The sequence below is a fragment of the Salmo salar genome, chromosome 06, assembly GCF_965601325.2.
Source record: "Salmo salar chromosome 06, fSalSal1, whole genome shotgun sequence".
Classification (NCBI taxonomy): domain Eukaryota; kingdom Metazoa; phylum Chordata; class Actinopteri; order Salmoniformes; family Salmonidae; genus Salmo; species Salmo salar.
Window position 1 is genome coordinate 17,865,234 of NC_138296.1, and position 22,191 is coordinate 17,887,424.

General features: G+C 43.7%; 1 protein-coding gene across 3 annotated transcripts in view; it reads left to right on the plus strand.

Moving 5' to 3' along the window:
- Positions 1-22,191, plus strand: part of LOC106606438 (E3 ubiquitin-protein ligase rnf213-alpha) — a 75,720-nt gene that overhangs the window by 27,868 nt on the left and 25,661 nt on the right. For all 3 annotated transcript variants that reach the window (XM_014202643.3, XM_014202647.3, XM_014202644.3), the window contains 28 exons: positions 23-175; positions 350-978; positions 1,578-1,737; positions 1,969-2,186; positions 2,306-2,443; positions 2,684-2,848; positions 3,020-4,304; positions 4,429-4,607; positions 4,743-4,898; positions 5,000-8,617; positions 9,308-9,432; positions 9,526-9,639; positions 9,735-9,859; positions 9,992-10,114; positions 10,234-10,298; positions 10,955-11,108; positions 14,145-14,286; positions 14,491-14,682; positions 14,979-15,109; positions 15,712-15,869; positions 16,071-16,283; positions 16,924-17,111; positions 17,406-17,526; positions 19,139-19,239; positions 19,569-19,751; positions 21,316-21,485; positions 21,573-21,675; positions 21,787-21,901. In XM_014202643.3, coding sequence (XP_014058118.3) covers positions 23-175; positions 350-978; positions 1,578-1,737; positions 1,969-2,186; positions 2,306-2,443; positions 2,684-2,848; positions 3,020-4,304; positions 4,429-4,607; positions 4,743-4,898; positions 5,000-8,617; positions 9,308-9,432; positions 9,526-9,639; positions 9,735-9,859; positions 9,992-10,114; positions 10,234-10,298; positions 10,955-11,108; positions 14,145-14,286; positions 14,491-14,682; positions 14,979-15,109; positions 15,712-15,869; positions 16,071-16,283; positions 16,924-17,111; positions 17,406-17,526; positions 19,139-19,239; positions 19,569-19,751; positions 21,316-21,485; positions 21,573-21,675; positions 21,787-21,901 — 9,224 coding nt within the window. The remainder of the gene's footprint in view (positions 1-22; positions 176-349; positions 979-1,577; positions 1,738-1,968; positions 2,187-2,305; positions 2,444-2,683; positions 2,849-3,019; positions 4,305-4,428; positions 4,608-4,742; positions 4,899-4,999; positions 8,618-9,307; positions 9,433-9,525; positions 9,640-9,734; positions 9,860-9,991; positions 10,115-10,233; positions 10,299-10,954; positions 11,109-14,144; positions 14,287-14,490; positions 14,683-14,978; positions 15,110-15,711; positions 15,870-16,070; positions 16,284-16,923; positions 17,112-17,405; positions 17,527-19,138; positions 19,240-19,568; positions 19,752-21,315; positions 21,486-21,572; positions 21,676-21,786; positions 21,902-22,191) is intronic.

Sequence of the window (22,191 nt, forward strand, 5' to 3'; positions counted from 1 at the left end):
GTGTGTTTTGATCTAAATGCAGACTGTCTTTCGGAGAATGAGCGCTACAAGGACAGCGCCCCCATGAAAAGGCTGCTAATGTGTAGGCAGGAGGAGGTGAAAGCTGTCTACCATGAGAAGGAGCTGGTGGAAGTCCTGCTTACCATGAGCCGCAAACTACAGGAACATGTCGTAGGTAGGTGTGTTTGTGTGTGTATTCGGTCAAAGATCCACACAAAGCTGCTACGCAGGTCTGTGTTTGTGAGAAGTCAAATGGGTGAATGAAAGTAAAATCTTTTGAGGGAAGGTTGCGTTTGGCCAGTCTGATCAGTGGTCCTAATCGTTTTCATGCTTAATCCCTCTCTTGCAGTTCAATTTGAAGGCTTGGAAGCAAACCTACAGACCAACATTGAAGCAATGACCCTTGACCAATTCATGGAGGTCCATCCATTCGACCAACTCTCTTCTCCAACGGCCGGTGTAGTCACCTTCTTCGAACTTGAGGACGACGTGAGAGAGATGGCAGAGGTTCTGCACAGATTTAAAGACAGCCACATCTTCAAGTTGTGCTGGGAGAAACAGGCCCGAGACCTTGCCAGAAGAGGTACATATGATGAAGACTATGACCATGAAGAACCTGAGGAATCGGTTGACTACTTTGTAGGACCAGTCGAGATACACAGCAATATTTTTCTTCCTTGCTACGCGAAGTACGATGAGATCTACAAATGCCTGAAGAACGGCAGCCTTCGGCTTGAAGAGGTCGATACTCTCTTCAAGGCCTACAGGGGCAAGTACGAAGAGCTGGCGCAGGACTTTGATATCATGTGCAGAAACGACAAGTCGGATAACAAACAGTGGATCCAGAGAAGGGTGCAGCAGATTGAGCAGTACCACGAGCTTCACCTGGCTGTGGAGTCTGCTCAGGTCATCATGTTGGTCAAGCAGACGCTCAACCTTCAAGGCAACTTCCAAGTCCTGCAGACACTGCTAGAAGTTGTGAGTTGGTGTGAATTTCCGTTTCATTTATTTATCACAGGTTTAAAACAAATGTCATCTTGTTTTGTGCACATTCACTGACGTAGCTAGATAGCTTGTTACTTTGGTAATAAACTTATTCTAGCCAGCCAACTGTCCTAAGCTACCGCTCAAACAGAAAATGTTAGCAAGTTTTCTTTTGCCACTAGGCAACATTGTATCAGCTTTCTAGCCACCACTGTCCTGGCCACCACTGCTGAAAATGACAGTGCTCGTCAAAAGTTGGTTTTACAAATTAATGCTAGCTAGCGAACAAACTGCATTGTGCCTATGTCGCGCAACACTTGAATTTAAAAAGGTAATTTGCGTTTGAGCTGACACCCGTGACGTTTACCATAAATATTATCTCGTAGAATGTCAAGGACATTGTCAGGGGCGCTGTCGGCGTAGTGTGATTTGTTTGAATCCCGGCCAAAGTTATCTGAAGCTAACATTGCCAGGATGTGTGTTTGGTTTTCTGTATGGAACTAAACTGTGTATTAAACCTTTCAGCCAATCAGAAGCCAAGTACTGGTAGAACAAACAATACTCAAACAAATTCTGTATTTCTCTGTTGTCAGACGCATGAGGACTTTAAGAGGGAGCACCTGGATCGTATTGACAATGACCTGATGCAGACAAAGCTGGTTCTGGTGGACATCACAGAGCCCCGCAGACTGTGTCTCCAGGAACTCGGCCTCAGGAAAAACTTTGTCATCTGGGTTAAAGAGGCTCTTGAAGGTAAATGGGGTGATCATCTTTACCTTCAAGAGGGTAACCTGTCAGTAATCAGTCACTAACTGTATCTATTGAAAATAGACAGTCATGTTTCGTGTAATTATATTTCATGTGATTATTATGAGGTCTCATGTTATTTGTTATACTGTATCTGAACTGCTTGTCTGCACAATTACCCATTGTGGGATAAATGTAGTGCTATTGGATTAATCAGTCTGTTGTGCTCTATTCCAGATATCAACGAGCTTAAAGTGTTTGTTGACTTGGCTTCCATCTCTGCTGGGGAGAATGACCTCGACGTGGACCGTGTGGCCTGTTTCCATGATGCTGTCCTGGGTTACTCTCCGATGTTGTACGAACTGAAGCCAGACTCCGGTTTCCAGGCCTTCAAGGAGGTGCTGAAGAAGCTGTGGAGGGCATTGGACAATGACAACAACCTCCCAAAGAAGCTGGTGACGAAGTTTTATGATATTTAACTTACTTTCAACCTACCTTAAATAAGCCAAAACTTCAAAGTCAACTGTCCATTTAAAAGTGGAAAACTACCTGACTGTGAATGTCCTTATTGCAGTGTGACACAGCGCGCCACCTGGAGTGGTTGAAGACTGTGAAGGACAGCCATGGATCTGTGGAACTATCCTCTCTCTCCTTAGCATCAGCCATCAACAGTAAAGGAATCTACATCATCAGTGCCCAGAACCAAAAGAAGGTAGGCCTGAACAACAATCCATAGAATATACAGTTAGTTTCAACCATCTTTAAAAGTATCAGCTCTTACTCATGTTCATTTTAGCCAGGACTTTGTTCCAACTGCTTACCGATGCTTTGAAGTTCGGTTAAAACGTTTACCACTCCAGTGTGTAGAATGATACTTCAGTGGAGTAGAATTATTATGTCATAGTTCTACAGTGCCATGCTTCAACATAATTTTTTCTTTTTGTCCTTCCAGTTGAGCCTGGACACTGCCCTGAAACTGCAAATCCCAGAGGAGCACGAGGAGGGCCATGAGATGCGCCGTTACTCCCTGGAGGACCTGAGGGAACTGCAGAACAAACTCATGCTCATGTCTGGGAAAGGGGACCAAGGCCAGTGTGAGGTGGACCAGTTTGCGGAGGTACTGTAGTATTTTTCTTTCTTTAATTTAACCTTTTCTTTAACCATGCATGTCAGTTAAGGTTGAAGCCTCTTCTTCAAGGTGAGCTTGGTAGTCAAATAGTAATAGAAGAGAGGAGCATTTGGTATGTGCCATTATAAACAAGGATTCACTTTGGGTTCTTTTCCTCAGGTTTTCGCCAGTGTCCAGAGGCTAGCTGTGGCATTCATTGCCCTGTTCACGGCAGGGAACCCCCTGTTCAGACACTGGGAGGCCAACATCAACAGTAGTTCCCTCAGCCAAGATGCCGGCATCATCATGGACTTCAACCTTGGCAGCGTTGTCAGTGTGATAATAGTGGAGGGCAGCATCGTGGAGCAGCTTCCCGAGCTGTGCAGGAAGATGGAGAAGTGTCTGAAGTACTGGAACGACTTCATGGACAAACAGAGATCCCACAATTACTACCTGAACTACTACACCGCTGAGCAGATCGTATACCTGTGCAGTAAGCTGACTCAGCAGAATGTGTCGAATTTGGAGGACCAAGTTCTCATGATGCTCTCCTTCGTCAAACCCAACTGCACAGCTTCCGATCTTAGGCAAACCTGGCACATACTGCAATACGAGATCCTCACTAACCCACTTGTGCAAAATGAGGACATTGACTTCCAGACTTTTGTTGAGGTGCCGAGCGGTGTACAGGGAGGTCTGGATTTCATTGGAGAGTTGAATCTCTCTTCAGACAATCGTCCAAGTCTTGTGGAGCACATTAGCGACTCAGGAAAGTTGGACTTGATGTGGAACGCCTACATGAGAGACATGAAGTGTTTCCTCCCAGACACTCTCGACATCCAAAGCTTCGGAAGACTGCTAGATATTCTGGCCAACATAGGTGATGAGAATGAAGGAGACATGACTGATGAGAAGAAATACAAAAGCATTGAAAGATTGATACCCAAGGGCCTGGCTATCGGAAGTCCAAACCTCATAGTTTCCCCACACGACGAGATCCTGTCGTCTTGTATCTCCATTTACATGAGCAGCAAACACGAGCCGCTGCCCACATACGACGAGGTCCTACTGTGCAACTCCTCCACGCCTTACGAGCAGGTGGAGCTGTTCCTCAGACGCTGCCTCACTGCCGGCTACAGAGGAAAGAAGATTTACACCATGCTCTACGGCGATCAGTTGAGCTACGAAGTCAGCTCCAAGGTGGAGAGCTTTTTCCAGCGAATTAAAATGCAGAGCAGGAAAGACTACAGGCTCGTGATCATCTGCAGCTCGGACAGAGAGCATGCCTACCTTCCCTCGGCCTTCAGCCAGTACAGGTTACACATGGTGCCCCAGGAACCCCTGAGCAGCATCCAGAGATACCTCAACAAACACTACACGGTCCCGTCAGATCAGAGCAGTGCTGCTGCTGTGTTCAAGGACAGAATGTTTGTTGGAGTTGTGTCGTCCAATAGAGCTGGAGTTGGTGAGTATATTTGGCCTTCAGTTTATGTATACTCCTGTGTTGATCATTGAATTGGTGGTTTGATATATCCTACTTATCCGCTGGATTTATGCTTAAAATAATGACATGTTCTTCACACTTTCAGGTAAGTCCCTTTACATCAAGAGGCTGTATGAAAAACTGAAACACTCCACCAAGAAGCTGTCACTGCTGAAATGCATCCGCTTGATCGAGCCAAGGGTTGATGAGAATGTTATTCTTCAGTCTCTGCTGAATACCCCCAAGTTGAAAGAGCTCATCTTCCACTTCGATGTCACATCTTCGGTAAATATACTGTAGCCTATTGGTCATTATTATTTGTTTAGTGATAGTTTAACTATTTTTGATAGAATGTTTATCCATGTAGATTCGTTTTGTGATATTTTGATGAAATTCTTTAAAAAAATGTTTTATCAACAGGTGCGGAAAGGCCTCTATGAGTTTCTCTTTAAACTGTTGGTCTTGGGATATTTGATGGATTCAGAGGGAAGGATGTGGAAATGCAGCAACAAGCAGCTTTATGTCATTGAGATCCTGCAGCCATCAGTAAACTTGCCCAGAAATGGCCCAAGAACGGTAAATATGTAGTCTCTTGGTGTTAAATCCTATACATTTTCATTGTGATAAGAGAAAAAGAACACTCACACTTTCATTCCTCACACTTTATTTCTTCACAGAATGCAAGTGCCAACTCCACGTTCCTGGATGTGTTCCCAAATGTCTTCTGCCGCCCACCAAAAGAGGTTCTAGATCTGGAAATGAGGATGCGGGAGGACCCCTCCTTTGTAAAGCTTGAAGACCCATTCATGGATGACAAAGAGTTCAGGAGTGAAGCATACCAACGACCCTACCAGTATCTGACACGTTTCCATAATCAAATCGACCTGGACACCTTCATGTACAGTGGGGTGGAAGGCACCTATGTAGAATGTCTACAGATGCTCTTTATGTTCTGTGGCATAATGGACCCGTCGTGGGCCGAGTTAAGGAATTTCGCATGGTTCCTAAACCTTCAACTACGAGACTGTGAGACGTCAGTCTTTTGTGATGCCTCTTTCACCGGGGACACCCTCCAGGGATTCAAGAACTTTGTGGTGGACTTCATGATTCTGATGGCCAAGGACTTTGCCACACCGTCACTCAGCATCTCTGACCAGAGCCCCGGGAGGCAGCAGATGGACCTGACTGGGGTCAGCGACGAAGACTTGGCACCCTTCCGGATCAGGAAGAGATGGGAGTCAGAACCACATCCGTACATCTTCTTCAACGATGACCATGTGTCCATGACCTTCATTGGCTTCCATCTTCAGCCCAACGAACAGAACTCTGTTGACGCCGTCGATCCATCCACAAGAAGGGTGATCAAAAGAGACATCATGACCAGAGAGCTGTATGAGGGTCTAAAGCTACAGAGAGTCCCTTTCAATATCGACTTTGACCAACTGCCCAGAGGGGAGAAGATTGAACGCCTTTGCAACGTCTTGGGAATCCAGTGGCCTCTTGATCCTGACGAAACGTATGAGCTCACCACTGACAATATATTGAAGATGCTGGCCATCCACATGCGGTTCAGGTGTGGCATCCCAGTCATCATCATGGGGGAGACAGGCTGTGGGAAGACGAGGCTCATTAAATTCCTATGTGAGCTTAGGAGGAGCGGAGTGGCCACGGAGAACATGAAGCTAGTCAAAGTTCATGGTGGAACCAGCTCAGACATGATCTACACCAAAATCCGGGAAGCAGAAGCCATTGCGTTCACCAACAAACAAGACTACGGCTTTGACTCTGTCCTCTTCTTTGACGAAGCCAACACCACGGAAGCCATCAGCAGTATCAAGGAAGTCCTCTGTGATAATACAGTGGAGGGAGAGTGTTTGGTGCCCCATTGCGGCTTGCAGATCATCGCCGCATGCAACCCTTACAGAAAACACACTGACGAGATGATTCAGAGGTTGGAGTCTGCTGGACTGGGATATCGAGTCCGAGCTGAAGAGACTGATGAGAAGCTGGGCTCCATCCCTCTCCGCCAGTTGGTGTACAGAGTCCAGGCCTTGCCCCCCAGCATGATACCTCTGGTGTGGGACTTTGGCCAGCTCAATGATCACACTGAAAAAATGTACATCCAGCAGATTGTCCAGAGGGTGGTTGAGACCAACACGATCGATATAGTATACACCAGGTTGATCGCGGAAGTCCTGTCTGCTTCGCAGCGGTACATGCGGACAAGGAAAGACGAATGTAGCTTCGTAAGTCTGAGGGATGTAGAACGTTGCATGCAAGCCTTTGTGTGGTTCTACAGAAACCATGCGATGCTGCTTGCTGAGCTAAATCAGTATCAGAGAAATCAAAATGCAGAGAGGAGTGAGAGGAACCAGAGGGATCCAGAAGCAAGAGACCCAGTCTTGTGGTCTGTAGTGATGGCTCTGGGCGTATGCTACCATGCTTGCTTGGAAAACAAGGACAAGTACAGACAGAGAATCTGCAAATACCTCACTGAAACCTACACCCCATTCAAAGTGATGCAGGAGATCTCCCTCATGCAGGATCTCCTTCTGAGCGGAGTGCCCTTGGGGGAAACTATTGCACGAAACAATGCTCTGAAAGAGAATGTCTTCATGATGGTGGTCTGTATAGAGCTGAGAATCCCCCTCTTCTTGGTGGGGAAACCTGGGAGTTCAAAATCTCTGTCTAAAACCTTGGTGGCAGACGCCATGCAGGGCCAAGCCGCACACTCTGACCTCTACAAAAGGCTTAAGCAGATTCACCTGGTGTCCTTCCAGTGCAGCCCTCACTCCACACCGGAGGGCATCATCAACACGTTCAAGCAATGTGCTCGTTTCCAGGAGGGGAAGAACCTGAAGGAGTATATATCTGTGGTGGTGCTGGATGAGATTGGCTTGGCTGAGGATTCGCCCAAAATGCCCCTGAAAACCCTCCATCCTCTACTAGAAGAGGGATGCATCGATGATGAGCCGCTACCGCACAAAAAGGTTGGATTCATCGGCATCTCCAACTGGGCTTTGGATCCTGCGAAGATGAATAGAGGCATTTTCGTCTCACGTTGCGACCCTGACGAGAAAGAGCTGATTGAGAGCGCTAAAGGCATATGCTCGTCTGACACAATGATTTTGGAGAAGGTCAGGGATTTCTTCCAACCCTTTGCCAGGGCCTACCTAAACATCTGCCGTAAACAGGGGAAAGGTTTCTTTGGTTTGCGTGACTACTACAGCTTGATCAAGATGGTTTTCGCAGTGACCAAGGCTTCCGAACAGCGGCCTAGTGCAGACAAAATTGTGGAGGCGGTCCTCAGGAACTTCAGTGGCAGGGACGACGTGGATGTTGTCACAGTCTTCACCCAAAGGCTCCAGAAGATACAGATCAACCTGAATCTGGAGAGCATCAGCACCATCGATCTTGTCAGACAAAACATTACTGCGATTGGCCAGGAGGATGAGTGCCGCTATTTGCTAGTTCTGACCAAGAACTATGCAGCACTACAGATCCTGCAGCAGACTTTCTTCTCCGAGAGCTGCCAGCCAGAGATTATCTTCGGGTCTAGCTTCCCCATGGACCAAGAGTACACCCAGATCTGTCGCAACATCAACCGAGTCAAGATCTGCATGGAAACCGGTCGAACCGTCGTGCTCCTGAACTTGCAGAACCTCTACGAAAGTCTCTACGATGCTCTGAACCAGTACTACGTCTGCTTGGGAGGACAGAAGTACGTTGACCTGGGACTGGGGACACATCGTGTCAAATGCAGAGTACACAAAGACTTCAGGCTCATTGTCATTGAGGAGAAAGAGGTGGTCTACAAACAGTTTCCAATCCCTCTCATCAACAGGCTTGAGAAGCACTATCTGGACATCCATACAGTTCTCAAGGAGGAACAAAGAGCAGTTGTTGTGGAGTTGGAGAAATGGGTTGGGCAGTTTGTGGCCCTCAATAACCAACACTCCATGGCCCCCCAGACATACAAGTACCTACCTCCTGATGTTTTCATTGGCTACCATTCTGACACGTGTGCTTCGGTAGTCCTCCAAATGACAGAGAAACAAAGGGGAGAGACAGACATTTCCGACCCCCAAAGAAGAGTCCTGGACGAGGCCAAACTGATCCTTCTGAACTGTGCCACTCCAGACTCGGTGGTTCGGCTGGACTGCACTGGTCTCCCCAGGGTGGAGAGTGAACATCTGGCCAGGATCTACTTTGAGGACCAGAAGCACAGCTCTTTGGCCGACTTCATCTTCTCTCACACTCAACAGGACAAGCAGTGCCATTCCTCCTTCACAGAGGTAAAAATTTGATATATTTATCAAATGTAAATGTGTGTGTATGTATGTATGTATGTATGTATGTATGTATGTATGTATGTATATATATATATGTGTGTGTGTGTGTGTGTGTGTGTGTGTGTGTGTGTGTGTGTGTATATATATATATATATATATATATATATGTATATATATATATATATATATATATATATGTGTATATGTGTATATGTGTATATATATGTGTATATATATGTGTATATGTGTATATATGTGTATATGTGTATATATATGTGTATATGTGTATGTGTATATATATATATATGTGTGTATGTATGTGTATATGTGTATATATATATATATATATATATATATATATATATATATATGTATGTATGTGTATATATATATATGTATGTGTATGTATGTGTATATGTATATGTGTATATATATATGTATATGTGTATATATATATATATATATGTATGTGTATAAATATGTATATATATGTATATGTATACATTTTTTTTTTTACCACAATCAAAAATCTTAGTTTTTTCAGAGATCTTGATGGGGGGATTCACATAATCAGGAGGGAATTCTCCAACCAGGATTTCTGAAAACCCTGGCAACTTTGAGATATGACATTATATAACTCTTATTAAACATTTGTTTATATTGTCCACATTTTTTTTTTTTTTACTTTCCAAGGTGACTACCTTTTCCAGACTTTTAACAGCATCAGATGTTGGACCACTGGAAGAGGTCGTGAACAATGTTGAGCTTCTCTGTCTTCAGCAGTTTGACACTGAGCACTCCTTCCTCAAGAAGATCAGGTTTGACACCGTTTAGTTCATGCTTTATTGATTGTCCATTAGCTGTTGAGTTGAAACCTTTTGGTCAGGTTAAAAACATTGCTCTCTTCTTAGTCATTTCCTCACATCTGGAAATGGGAGAGAGAATACATCTGGCAACAAAATACTGATCATTCAGTCAGATTTTGATGAAGCGTCGCACAGTGCCAATCTCATTGCCTCCGCCAAGTAAGTGAAGTCTGGAATACATGTAATTTGATAAATACATTAAAAAAAAAAAACTAAATCAGATTATATCTAATAATTTATCTAATTAATTTCAGATATTCTGCCATCAATGAAATCAACAAATCAAGACAAGAGGAGATGGGAGGCAAGGTCTTCGTCTACTTCATTACTAAACTGCCAAGAATGGAAGGAGGGACATCCTATGTCGGATTTCTTGGAGGTGAGGTTATCGTTGGTTTCAAACATTTTACAACTTTAGAACATGTTGAAATGGGTTACGTACACAAAAGATAATCTGAGATTTTTTTTAATTTTTTTATGAAGTTATTATTTTTTTTGAAATCCCATATAGACCCCTGGAGGTCGGTTCATATTGATGACCTCAGAAGATCAAAAGATATTGTGTCAGATATCAAAGCCTTGAGAAACCTTACCATCAGTCAACTGTTTGAGGAGAAAAAGGATGAGCCTGAAGGTGAATGACCTTTTACACTCGTATTGATGATAATGACAAAATGTCTTCGTACTGATACACTTCTTCTTAAAAAATGACCTGTTGACGTAGTTAAAAGAGCCTTCTATGTTTATGCACAGCTATGGAGGTAGATGACATGTACACTGAGACAGAGCAACGGGAACTGGAACATGAAGACCAAACAGTGAGTTTTACACTATTACTTACCCAACAGTGTTGTGATTGGCTGTGATATTTGCCTATTGATTTCTCTCGCCAGAGGGGCATCCGTTGTCAAAATGGGATTGCCGTTCTGACTTCGTGGCTGTGTTACTTAGTGCAAATCGCAAATGTAATTTCCTGGTTGCTAAAATTCCACACTCAATTTCAGTTTGTGAGTAAACAAGCGCTGAAATTACACAAAGAGCGTAAATACCATCATTTTTTTGGTTAGAAAAGTGTCCTATATGACAGGTCTACACTATTTAGCATTATAAACTGAGATACAATCTAATGCTTTAAAAGAGGATGCACTTTTTGATGTTAGACTTTAGCATTTTAATATTTAGCTGTTATTATTTGCTACAATATTGTTTTGGCATTCTGTATGTTGGTCTTCCTCTTGTAAAAGCCTTTTCCTCTTGTAGTTTTTTACAGTAATACTGTAAAACACTATCATTCCACTATTAGCGGCAGATATATTATGGCCATTTTCTGAAATTACAATGCAAAAATTAAAATAAATTCTGTTTGTAGCGCCATTTAAATATCATGTGTACATAACCCATGTTTTACTGTACCCATGTTGTTTTGGAACACCTTCCTCATGTTTCATGTGTCATGACCATGTTCCTACTGCAGAGCTGGGGGAGTGTTGTGGACTCCACGGCGCTGGTACGTAGCTGTGTGCAGAGCGCAGTGGGCATGCTCAGAGACCAGCTGGAGGGCGGAGTCCGTAGCACCAGGAGAGTGGAGATCCTGCTCACACTCCTGACTGACAACCAACAAATTAGAGGTAGGATAACTACTACTATAGTACTAATTGTTTATTTTTGAGATTATTCTTGTAGTAATAAGCGCTATATAAAATAAATATATTATTATTGCTGTTTAGGCCAATTCTTAATAACTGTTTACCCATTGGCGTGCTATATCTAAGCAGTAGTGCGTGCTAGCGCCGGAGAAGTTTGAAAATTGAGACTCAACAAGCGATCTCCATACTTCTCTGGCATTACCATATCCAGGCTTGCATGGATACAGCACAACAATGGGTCATCATTGACATGCATTCCATTCACAATAAATACACCTAAATACAACACAATAAATACATTCTAAATACACCTCTGCTGTTTTTAACCAAGATCTCAGCAATCACTGCCGCATTGCCTGCATCCGTAATGGGTCAGCGGTCAAACGACCTCCACTCATCACTGTCAAACGCTCCCTGAAACACTTCAGCGAGCAAGCCTTTCTAATCGACCTGGCCCGGGTTTCCTGGAAGGATATTGACCTCATCCCATCAATAGAGGATGCCTGGTTATTTTTTTTAAATGCCTTCCTCACCATCTTAAATAAGCATGCCCCTTTCAAGAAATTTAGAACCAGGAACAGATATAGCCCTTGGTTCTCTCCAGACCTGACTGCCCTTAACCAACACAAAAACATCCTGTGGCGTTCTGCATTAGCATCGAACAGCCCCCGTGATATGCAACTTTTCAGGGAAGTTAGAAACCAATATACACAGGCAGTTGGAAAAGCCAAGGCTAGGTTTTTCAAGCAGAAATTTGCTTCCTGCAACACAAACTCAAGAAAGTTCTGGGACACTGGAGAAAAGTTCTGAAAGGTTCTGGGACACAAGTCTATGGAGCATAAGAACACCTCCTTCCAGCTGCCCACTGCACTGAGGATAGGAAACTCTGTCACCACCGATAAATCCACTATAATTGAGAATTTCAATAAGCATTTTTCTACGGCTGGCCATGCTTTCCACCTGGCTACCCTACCGCGGTCAACTGCACTGCACCCCCCACAGCTACTCGCCCAAGCCTTCCCCATTTCTCCTTCTCCCAAATCCAGTCAGCTGATGTTCTGAAAGAGCTGCAAAATCTGGACCCCTACAAATCAGCCGGGCTAGACAATCTGGACCCTTTCTATCTAAAATTATCTGCCGAAATTGTTGCAACCCCTATTACTAGCCTGTTCAACCTCTCTTTCGTGTCGTCTGAGATTCCCAAAGATTGGAAAGCAGCTGCGTTCATCACCCTCTTCAAAGGGGGGACACTCTTGACCCAAACTGCTACAGACCTATATCTATCCTACCCTGCCTTTCTAAGGTCTTCGAAAGCCAAGTCAACAAACAGATTACCGACCATTTCGAATCCCACCGCACCTTCTCCGCTGTGCAATCTGGTTTCAGAGCTGGTCATGGGTGCACCTCAGCCACGTTCAAGGTCCTAAACGATATCGTAACTGCCATCGATAAGAAACAATACTGTGCTGCCGTATTCATTGACCTGGCCAAGGGTTTTGACTCTGCCAATCACCACATCCTCATCGGCAGACTCAATAGCCTTGGTTTCTCAAATGATTGCCTCGCCTGGTTTACCAACTACTTCTCTGATAGAGTTCAACATGTCAAATCGGAGGGCCTGTTGTCCGGGCCTCTGGTAGTCTCTATGGGGGTGCCACAGGGTTAAATTCTTCAGCCAACTCTTTTCTCTGTATACATCAATGATGTCGCTCTTGCTGCTGGTGAGTCTCTGATCCACCTCTACGCAGACGACACCATTCTGTATACTTCTGGCCCTTCTTTGGACACTGTGTTAACAACCCTCCAGACGAGCTTCAATGCCATACAACTCTCCTTCCGTGGCCTCCAACTGCTCTTAAATACAAGTAAAACTAAATGCATGCTCTTAAACCATTCGCTGCCTGCACCTGCCCGCCCATCCAGCATCACTACTCTGGACGGTTCTGACTTAGAATATGTGGACAACTACAAATACCTAGGTGTCTGTTTAGACTGTAAACTCTCCTTCCAGACTCACATCAAACATTTCCAATCCAAAGTTAAATCTAGAATTGGCTTCCTATTTCGCAACAAAGCATCCTTCACTCATGCTGCCAAACATAACCTCGTAAAACTGACCATCCTACCGATCCTCGACTTCGGCGATGTCATTTACAAAATAGCCTCCAATACCCTACTCAATAAACTGGATGCAGTCTATCACAGTGCCATCCGTTTTGTCACCAAAGCCCCATATACTACCCACCACTGCGACCTGTACGCTCTCGTTGGCTGGTCCTCGCTTCATACTCATCGCCAAACCCACTGGCTCCAGGTCATCTACAAGACCCTGCTAGGTAAAGTCCCCCCTTATCTCAGCTCACTGGTCACCATAGCAGCACCCACCTGTAGCACGCACTCCAGCAGGTATATCTCTCTGGTCACCCCCAAAGCCAATTTCACCTTTGGCCGTCTCTCCTTCCAGTTCTCTGCTGCCAATGACTGGAACGAACTACAAAAATCTCTGAAACTGGAAACACTTATCTCCCTCACTAGCTTTAAGCACCAGCTGTCAGAGCAGCTCGCAGATCACTGCACCTGTACATAGCCCATCTATAAATTTAGCCCAAACAACTACCCCTTCCCCTACTGTATTTATTTATTTATTTTGCTCCTTTGCACCCCATTATTCCCATTATTTCTATTTCTACTTTACAAGTCTACCATTCCAGTGTTGTACTTGCTATATTGTATTTACTTTGCCACCATGGCCTTTTTTGCCTTTACCTCCCTTATCTCACCTCGTTTGCTCACTTTGTATATAGACTTATTTTTCTACTGTATTATTGACTTTATGTTTGTTTTACTCCATGTGTAACTCTGTGTTGTTGTATGTGTGGAACTGCTTTGCTTTATCTTGGCCAGGTCGCAATTATAAATGAGAACTTGTTCTCAACTTGCCTATCTAGTTAAATAAAGGTGAAATAAAAAATAATAAAAAACAATGATAATACTCAGACTATGAATGTTTATGAACAGCTGAATTTCTGAGGACCGTGAAGAGACGTCTTCACTCGTTGCTGTCGATTCATGATGACAACACGCTCAAACTGTCCTCAAATCACTGGGTCATCAAGGAGGCGTCCAACATTGACGCACTGCAGGAAGGAGGGACATTCAGGTGAGTGACCACTATGATTTCAAAACCTCTTATACCAGTACAAATCCTCATTGTTTGCTTATTTCAAAGGGACTTTAAAGATAACTTTTTTTAACTAACTCTTTAAGGGACATCAGATATTTTTGATTGGCCAAATAACCATACATTTTGACATATTGTCCATAAATAGCTCTACAAAACAGTTTTTCTACCTTTTTGAACCAGACACACCCTATGGAAAAGGGTGCAGGCTGTGGTTATTCCCTTCTTGGCCCAGCTGGTCTCTGTCATTGACCGCGACCGCAACCTGAACATTTTGCTGGACTCCAACTCTGGAGAGGCGGTTAAGAAACTCTGGTTGGACATCTTTGGGAACGACAAACTACTCGAGGTTCCCTACACAGGACTGGACCGCAAGTAAGTACTGTACTGTCACAGCAATGGTTATGTTGTTGGACTAGAGGGCATAGAAATGGAATGACAAGAACAGCCATTTCTAATCAAGTTGTTGTTGTGCAATGGGTGGACCGGCGGCCATATTGAGTATTCCAGTCAAATTATCATGGTCTGAGGGGCTTTGTCCCTTCTAGTAATTATATTTCTGTGTTCAAGACTAGAGATGCTGTCTTCTGTCAGCTCTGATTCTAGAATGTCAGTGAATCAACAACTCCCTCTCTCGCCACTCTATATTAACCCCTCCCTCCCTGTCCCAGTTCAGAGTCAAAGACCATCCTGGTCCAGAACTACATTGGGCTGGACAAGAACATTGGCTGCATCATGCCCTTCAGCTGGAGGATCAGGGACTACCTGGATGAACTCTGGGTCCATGCTCTGCAGCATGAAGGTAGTGGGTTATGACAATACCTCATACATCTAAGTTATATGTCAGGGATCATCAACTAGATTCAACCGAGGGACCATTTTAATTTTTTTGAGTGGATGTTGGGGGGCCAGAACATAATTACAATAATTTGTAGACTGCAAGAAGCCCAAACAGATATGTTTGACTAAAACATAATCATTTCAAACCTTGCTTACATTTGTATACAATCACGTGTCTCTCTGTTATGCGTGGGAATACTTTGGAACAGATTTCTTAAATTAAAATCACTTGGTGCTGATTTCCTGGTGTTTTTACAGTCTTATGTCCAACAATGAAAATAAAAAAGTATTCTCTATTCTTTTTTATTTTTTAATCAGAAAACCTTAAGGCCTCCAGTTGGGGAACCCTGTTATATGTTGTAACCAGGGGTTGTATTGGAGGATCGTTAATTTATTTAGTGAATAGGGCATTACGTTTTTACCAACGTTCAGCATTGTTTTAATGCTACATCCCTGGTTGTAGTCTGTGTTGTGTTCCATAATTCTTCAGTACTAGGTCTCTAGGAATGATGTTATTTTCTGTTCATTTAACTTAGTTATGGTGTTTTCCTCTGGGATTTTCAGGTCACACTCAGGGCCAGTTTGAGGAGTTCTTTAGGAAGACCCCACTGGGCCGCTACATCTCAGAGGCAGACCCGGAGATGCAGGCTGAGTTCTTCCACAGGTACCTGCAGGATTTCATCTCCATGACCATGAATGTGACCTGTCAGGAGGATCTGCAGGTAATGAGTTTCATTCTTTTACTTTCAACATTTATATAATGATGTCATTAGTCTGTTTTTATGGATCCCAGCAATCATCATTCTGACTGGACAGTCCTGGCTAGATAAAGATGAATTGTTATTTCAAGGTGTTAATTATTAGGTGTGTGTGTGTGTGTGTGTGTGTGTGTACGCATCCATACATCCTAACCAACCATCCAGCTCCTTTGCGGTGCCTTGACCTGTTGTGTGAACGAGCTGCGGCTGCGTCACGATGACGTCATGGAGAAGGAAGTGACCTCGCTGCCCTGGGTCCACGCTGCCTACCATGAGTTTAAGAACCGCCTGCAGAACCTGTCCAGGATGATCAGCATGGAGCCCCAGTTGGCCCAGGTCCTCCGGGGGAACACGCATGCCAGAGAGGGGGATGAACTGGTCAGTATTACTGGGAAGCTACACTGGGGCGTTGGGAAAACACTATGTTTTATAACAGCTGCACTGGAGTCCTAACTGTTGGCCAGCGCAAGCAGAGCTCGAGGGTTCTAGGTGTGAAAATGTTGACATTAAAACCAGGAGCAGCACACCCCTTATGAGCCGCCCTCCCCTCAGCAGCCTCCACTGAAGTATAGTATAGCAGGCCAGTTCAGTGTTAAAGGGATTCGTCATTTTATTTCAAGCAATGATACTTTTGTTTTCTTCCAGTCTTTTGAATGCTGGTAGAGATGAAATGGAAGGTAAATATTTGCGTTTGAGCTCAAGCACAGGAGAGATGCTTGCTGGAATATCACTCCTTTATGCTGTGTTACTTGTGTTAATATAAACCATTTTCAGGAACAAGGATATCTTAAGTATATTCCTCTGCATTGTGTCATTTTGCATTGACCATAGCCTTGTGTGGCTGGCATTTATGTTCTCCTCTGCCAGGATGCAGAGCAAATGTGATAACGCGATGTCTAGCTACATGAGACTGTGTTACCCCTCAAAGCATGCCTTAACTCCCCAGGTGCTGGACGTGTATGTAATGTCTAGCTACATGAGACTGTGTTACCCCTCAAAGCATGCCTTAACTCCCCAGGTGCTGGACGTGTATGCGGCCGTGGCCTGTGTTGAGTACCTGGAGCCCCAGGCTCTGGACACGGACGGCCAGCGGCTGGTCTGGCTCAGACAGGTCAAGAGGCTCCAGGTTCCTATCGAGTTGGTCTGCTCCGAGGAGAATCTGAGACACTATAAGGACAGGAGCATGGCCATGGTCCACAGAGTTCAGTGAGTTAACAGGGATTCTATTCAATCTCAATGACAGGAACATGAATGGCAAGGTTGACACAGTGACATTGACATGGCCAGTATATAAACTGACTCTATTTATCAACTGTTGTTTTTTGTTTGTTGCATTGTCCCTTCAAAAGTCCCTTTTATTTAATTGTGATTTAAAAGAAGTGTAAAGCTGTCCAGTCATCTGAAGGGCAGTTTTGTATTATTTGGTAGCTGCTAAAACTTTAGAACAACAGAATGCCAGTTGTATTTTCTGTGACTTGTTTTTTTCTGTGGTTTCTGTAGGACCGGGTGGAACCGCATCGTCACCCTGTCTCTGTTTGTGGAGCACATGTTACTGGGCATCGAGGCGGTGGAGAAGAAGCTGAAGCCTCTGGTCTTGGAGCACACCAGAGGGTTGTGCCAGGTCAGTGTGGTCTGGGGTCATATCTATAGGAATGCTGATGTCAATTGAGAATCTCCATCCAAAATTATTTAAATCCAGGATTGGGCTTAATCTGTGTCTGGGAAACCGCCTTTTAGTGTATGCATAGTACTGTATAGTGGCACAGCGGTCTAAGGCACTGCATCTCAGAGCTAGAGGCTTCACTACAGACACCCTGGTTCGAATCCAGGCTGTATCACAACCGGCCGTGATTGGGAGTCCCATAGGGCGGCGCACAATTGGCCCAGGTTTGGCCAGTGTAGGCCGTCATTGTAAATTAGAATTTGTTCTTAACTGACTTGCCTAGTTAAATAAAATGGTGCCCTTCAGTGGTCTATTTTAGTCACTTTAACAGGTAACCACACCACTCCTCTGATTTGCCTGGACTAATATCAGAATAATATACTAAACAAAAATCTAAATGCAATATGCAACAATTTCAAAGATTTTACTGAGTTACAGTTCACATAAGGAAATCTGTCTATTGAAATAAATTCATTTAATCTATGGATTTCACATGACTGGGAATACAGATATGAATCTCTTGATCACAGACACCTTAAAAAGATGTGGGGATCAGAAAACCAGTCAGTATCTGGTGTGACCACCATTTGCCTCATGCCGCGAGACATCATCTTCGCATAGAGTTGATCAGGCTGTTGATTGTGGGATGTTGTCCCACTCCTCTTCAGTGACTGTGCGAAGTTGCTGGATATTGGCAGGAACTTGAACACGCTGTCGTACACGTCGATCCAGAGCATCTCAAACATGCTCATTGGTTGACATGTCTGGTGAGTATGTAGACCATGGAAGAACTGGGACATTTTCAGCTTCCAGGAATTGTGTGCAGATCCTTGTGACATGGGGATCATGCTGAAACATGAGGTGATGGCGGCGGATGAATGGCACGACAATGGGCCTCAGGATCTCGTCACGGTATCTCTGTACATTCAAATTGCTATTGATAAAATGCAATTGTGTACATTGTCCGTAGCTTATGTCTGCCCATACCAGAACGCCACCATGGGCACTCTGTTCACAACGTTGACATCAGTAAACCGCTCACCCACACGATGCCATACACGTTGTGAAGCCAATTTTGAATGTACTGCCAAATTCTCTAAAACAATGTTGGAGGAGGCTTATGGTAGAGAAATGTACATTACATTTTCTGGCAACAGCTCTGGTGGACATTCCTGCAATCAGCATGCCAATTGCACGCTCCCTCAAAATGTTTGACATATGTGCCATTATGTTGTATGACAAAAGGCCACTCTAAAATGTGCAGGTTTATTGTCCCCAGCACAATGTGTACCTGTGTAATAATCATGCTGTTTAAACAGCTTCTTGATATGCCACACCTGTCAGGTGGATGGATTATCTTGGTAAATGATAAATGCTCACTAACAGGGATGCAAACAAATTTGTGCCCAAAATTTGAGAGACATAACGCTTTTTGTGCATATGGGAAATGTCTTCAATCTTTTATTTCAACTCATGAAACATAGAACCAACACTTTACAAGTTGAGTTTATCTTTTTGTTCAGTGTCAATTTCCTTTCAAAATGGCATTTGTTGTCTTTGTTCTATCAAGGTTCTGGAGAAGGACTCTGACCTGAAAATGAAGAAGCCGTTTGAGGCAGTGATCGGTATACTGAAAGCCTGCAAAGACGGAGCAATGGAGCGCATTTTCAGGTAGGGATTCCCTTTCCTTTCTCATCTGTCTGGAAGTATATTTCTATTGGAATCCTGATCCAGCAAAGCAGAGATTGGCTGGTATTATACCACAAAGGGAACATATGGCTGGATCATGATTGGACTTCGACCACTAAAACCTCAGGGCTATACTTATAGTGGGTGGAAACAAGGACCTGGAGTTTTTCCTGGTCATGTTCACATAACAAAGATAAACTCAGGGCCTTCATTATAGTATATAACTAGTGTCTAGCTCTATAATTTTAACAAACTCAGCACCCTGCATGCTGTATGCTTAACTTGCATACCGCTATCTTGTCCGTGTCCAGGTTTGGCCTCCAGCCGTGCCCTGTGTGTATGAGCGACCCCCATGACCCCCTGAGCCTGCCGTGTGACCACATATACTGCCTGGCCTGCATCAGACAGTGGCTGGTCCCAGGTCAGATGTTCTGTCCTCTCTGCATGCAGGCTGTGCCAGACGACTTCGCTCTCAGGCCCTCTGAAGACATAAGGTGAGGGCGGACCCTCTCATGTTGATTAGTACATGACTAAGGTTATTAGACATTCAGATGGGTCTGTTTGTTATCTGAAGAAGATAACCTCATGGAAATAACTCTGACTTTATTGTGATTTAATCCTATTTTAATGTTTTATTGTTGATTAAGCTTCAATTCATTCATTAATTTCCCTGCCATTCATTAGTTTCACTGCCATTCACTTATTAATTCATTAATTTCACTGCAATTCATTAATTACGTAATACCGTTCTTGTGTATGTATTTTAGGCTCACCAGTTTTAATTGCTTTCATACTGTTAGGTTCTAAATGAACCTTGTAAAAACTCATGGACGATTACTAAAGCTCAAACCAAGTTTACAGCTGCATAAGACAAAGACATATTTCCACCAGTGGTGGTATATATACCCCAGTTTGTGTGGAGTCTTCTCCTTCTCTTTATTGCTAGGCAGGAATTTAAGTAATGCGGGCCATAAACTGTTCCTTCTCCCTTAAAACCTCTTTGGGCTAGGGGGCAGTATTTTCACGTCCGGATGAAAAGCGTGCCCAAAGTAAACTCCCTGCTACTCAGGCCCAGAAGCTAGGATATGCATATTATTAGTAGATTTGGATAGAAAACACCATGAAGTTTCTAAAACGGTTTGAATAATGTCTGTGAGTATAACAGAACTGATTTGGCAGGCAAAACCCCGAGCACAATCCGTCCAGGGATGATTTTTTTTTTTTTTGTCAATGTGTATTCCATTAGGTTTCTATGGGAAACCCTTTTTAATAGGAATCTGGTTGCTGTTCCTATGGCTTCCACTAGATGTCAACAGTCTTTAGAATTTGGTTGATGTTTTTCTTTTGCGAAATGAAGAAGTAGTCCTGTTCTTTCCATGTGTCACTCAGATGGACTCAAGTCTTTTGTTGCGCGTGACTTGGAACGTGCTTCACGTTGTTTATATCCGGTATTGAACACAGTATATCCCGTCTTAAATTTTATCGATTATTTACATTTTAGGATACATAAGTTTGGATTAGGAACATTGTTTTGACCAAGTTTACAGGTAACTTGTTAGATACTTTGTAGGCATGTTGGGCGAGTTGAAACCGGTGTATTTCTGAATCAAACGTGCCAAATAAATTGACATTTTTGGGACATAAAGAAGGACATTATAAAACAAAAGGACCATTTGTGATGTTTCTGGGACATTTTGGAGTGCCAAAGATCTTCCAAGGTAAGGCATTAATTATATCGCTATTTCTGACTTTTGTCGCGCACCTGCCTGGTTGAAATCTGATTTTCATGTGTTTGTATGCGGGGTGCTGTCCTCAGATAATCGCATGGTCTGCTTTTGCCGTAAAGCCTTTTTGAAATCTGACACAGCGGCTGGATTAACAAGAAGTTAAGCTTTATTTTGATGTATAACACTTAATGTATGTATAACATGTATAACACGATTTCAAGTTTAGAGTCAGAACCCATCAATACTGTAACATAATTGAATTATTAACATACAGTATGTGTGGGTTCATTGCATTGTTGGTCACGGTTGTGTCAATCATGTTATTATACAGAGTTCTCATCAACCAGAACGCCCGCTTCAGGAAGCAGTGCAACGCCTTCTTCATAGACCTGGTCTCAACACTGTGCTTCAAGGACAACTCTCCCCCCTGCAGGGCCATCATCCTCCACCTGCTCTCCTTCCTCATGGTGAAGGTCCACTCTGTGCCCATCATCAGAGGTGGTGAGTGGGTGGAGATGGGGGTGTGGGCCGCTGTGTGTTTGTCTTGTGGTGTGTGGTTGTCCTCACAATCCTCTTCCTCTTTGCCAGCTCATCGTCAGATTCTGACCAAGGCCCTCTCTCCCTTTGACGACTCTGTTGACAAAAACCCAGTAGTTCGGTCGGTTGTTCTCAAACTCCTGCTCAAATACAGGTGATTATGTGACTAGTACTGCTAGACTACTCTTTTATTCATGATTTTAAGTATATCAACATTTTTCAAATGCCCCTCACTGTTTGATTAAATTCATGTTTGTTTTTGAAGCTTTGATGACGTGAAAGACTACCTGCAGCAGCACCTGACAGCAGTTGAACAGAGCAACATCTTGGAGGAATCAGACAAGAATGAACTGTATTCTCTGTATATCAACTGTCTGGAGGTAGGTGTACATATGGCCAATTGAATGGCGGTAGGAGTATATATGGCCCATTTTGAATCTACAGTAGCATTTATGTGGTTGGTGTATGTAAAGAGTTATGCATCAGTAATTGTTGGTGTGAAGAGATATCGGCTAAGTACATTGACTTGACTGTTTGGAGTTGATGCAAAATCCTAGCCTTAAAAGTAATACATAGTGTCATGCTTGAAACTCAGTCTTTACTGCTGTGGATTTAGTTATGTCAATGTCTACATGTGCTATTTCAGTGAATAATGCCATTTCAGTGACGC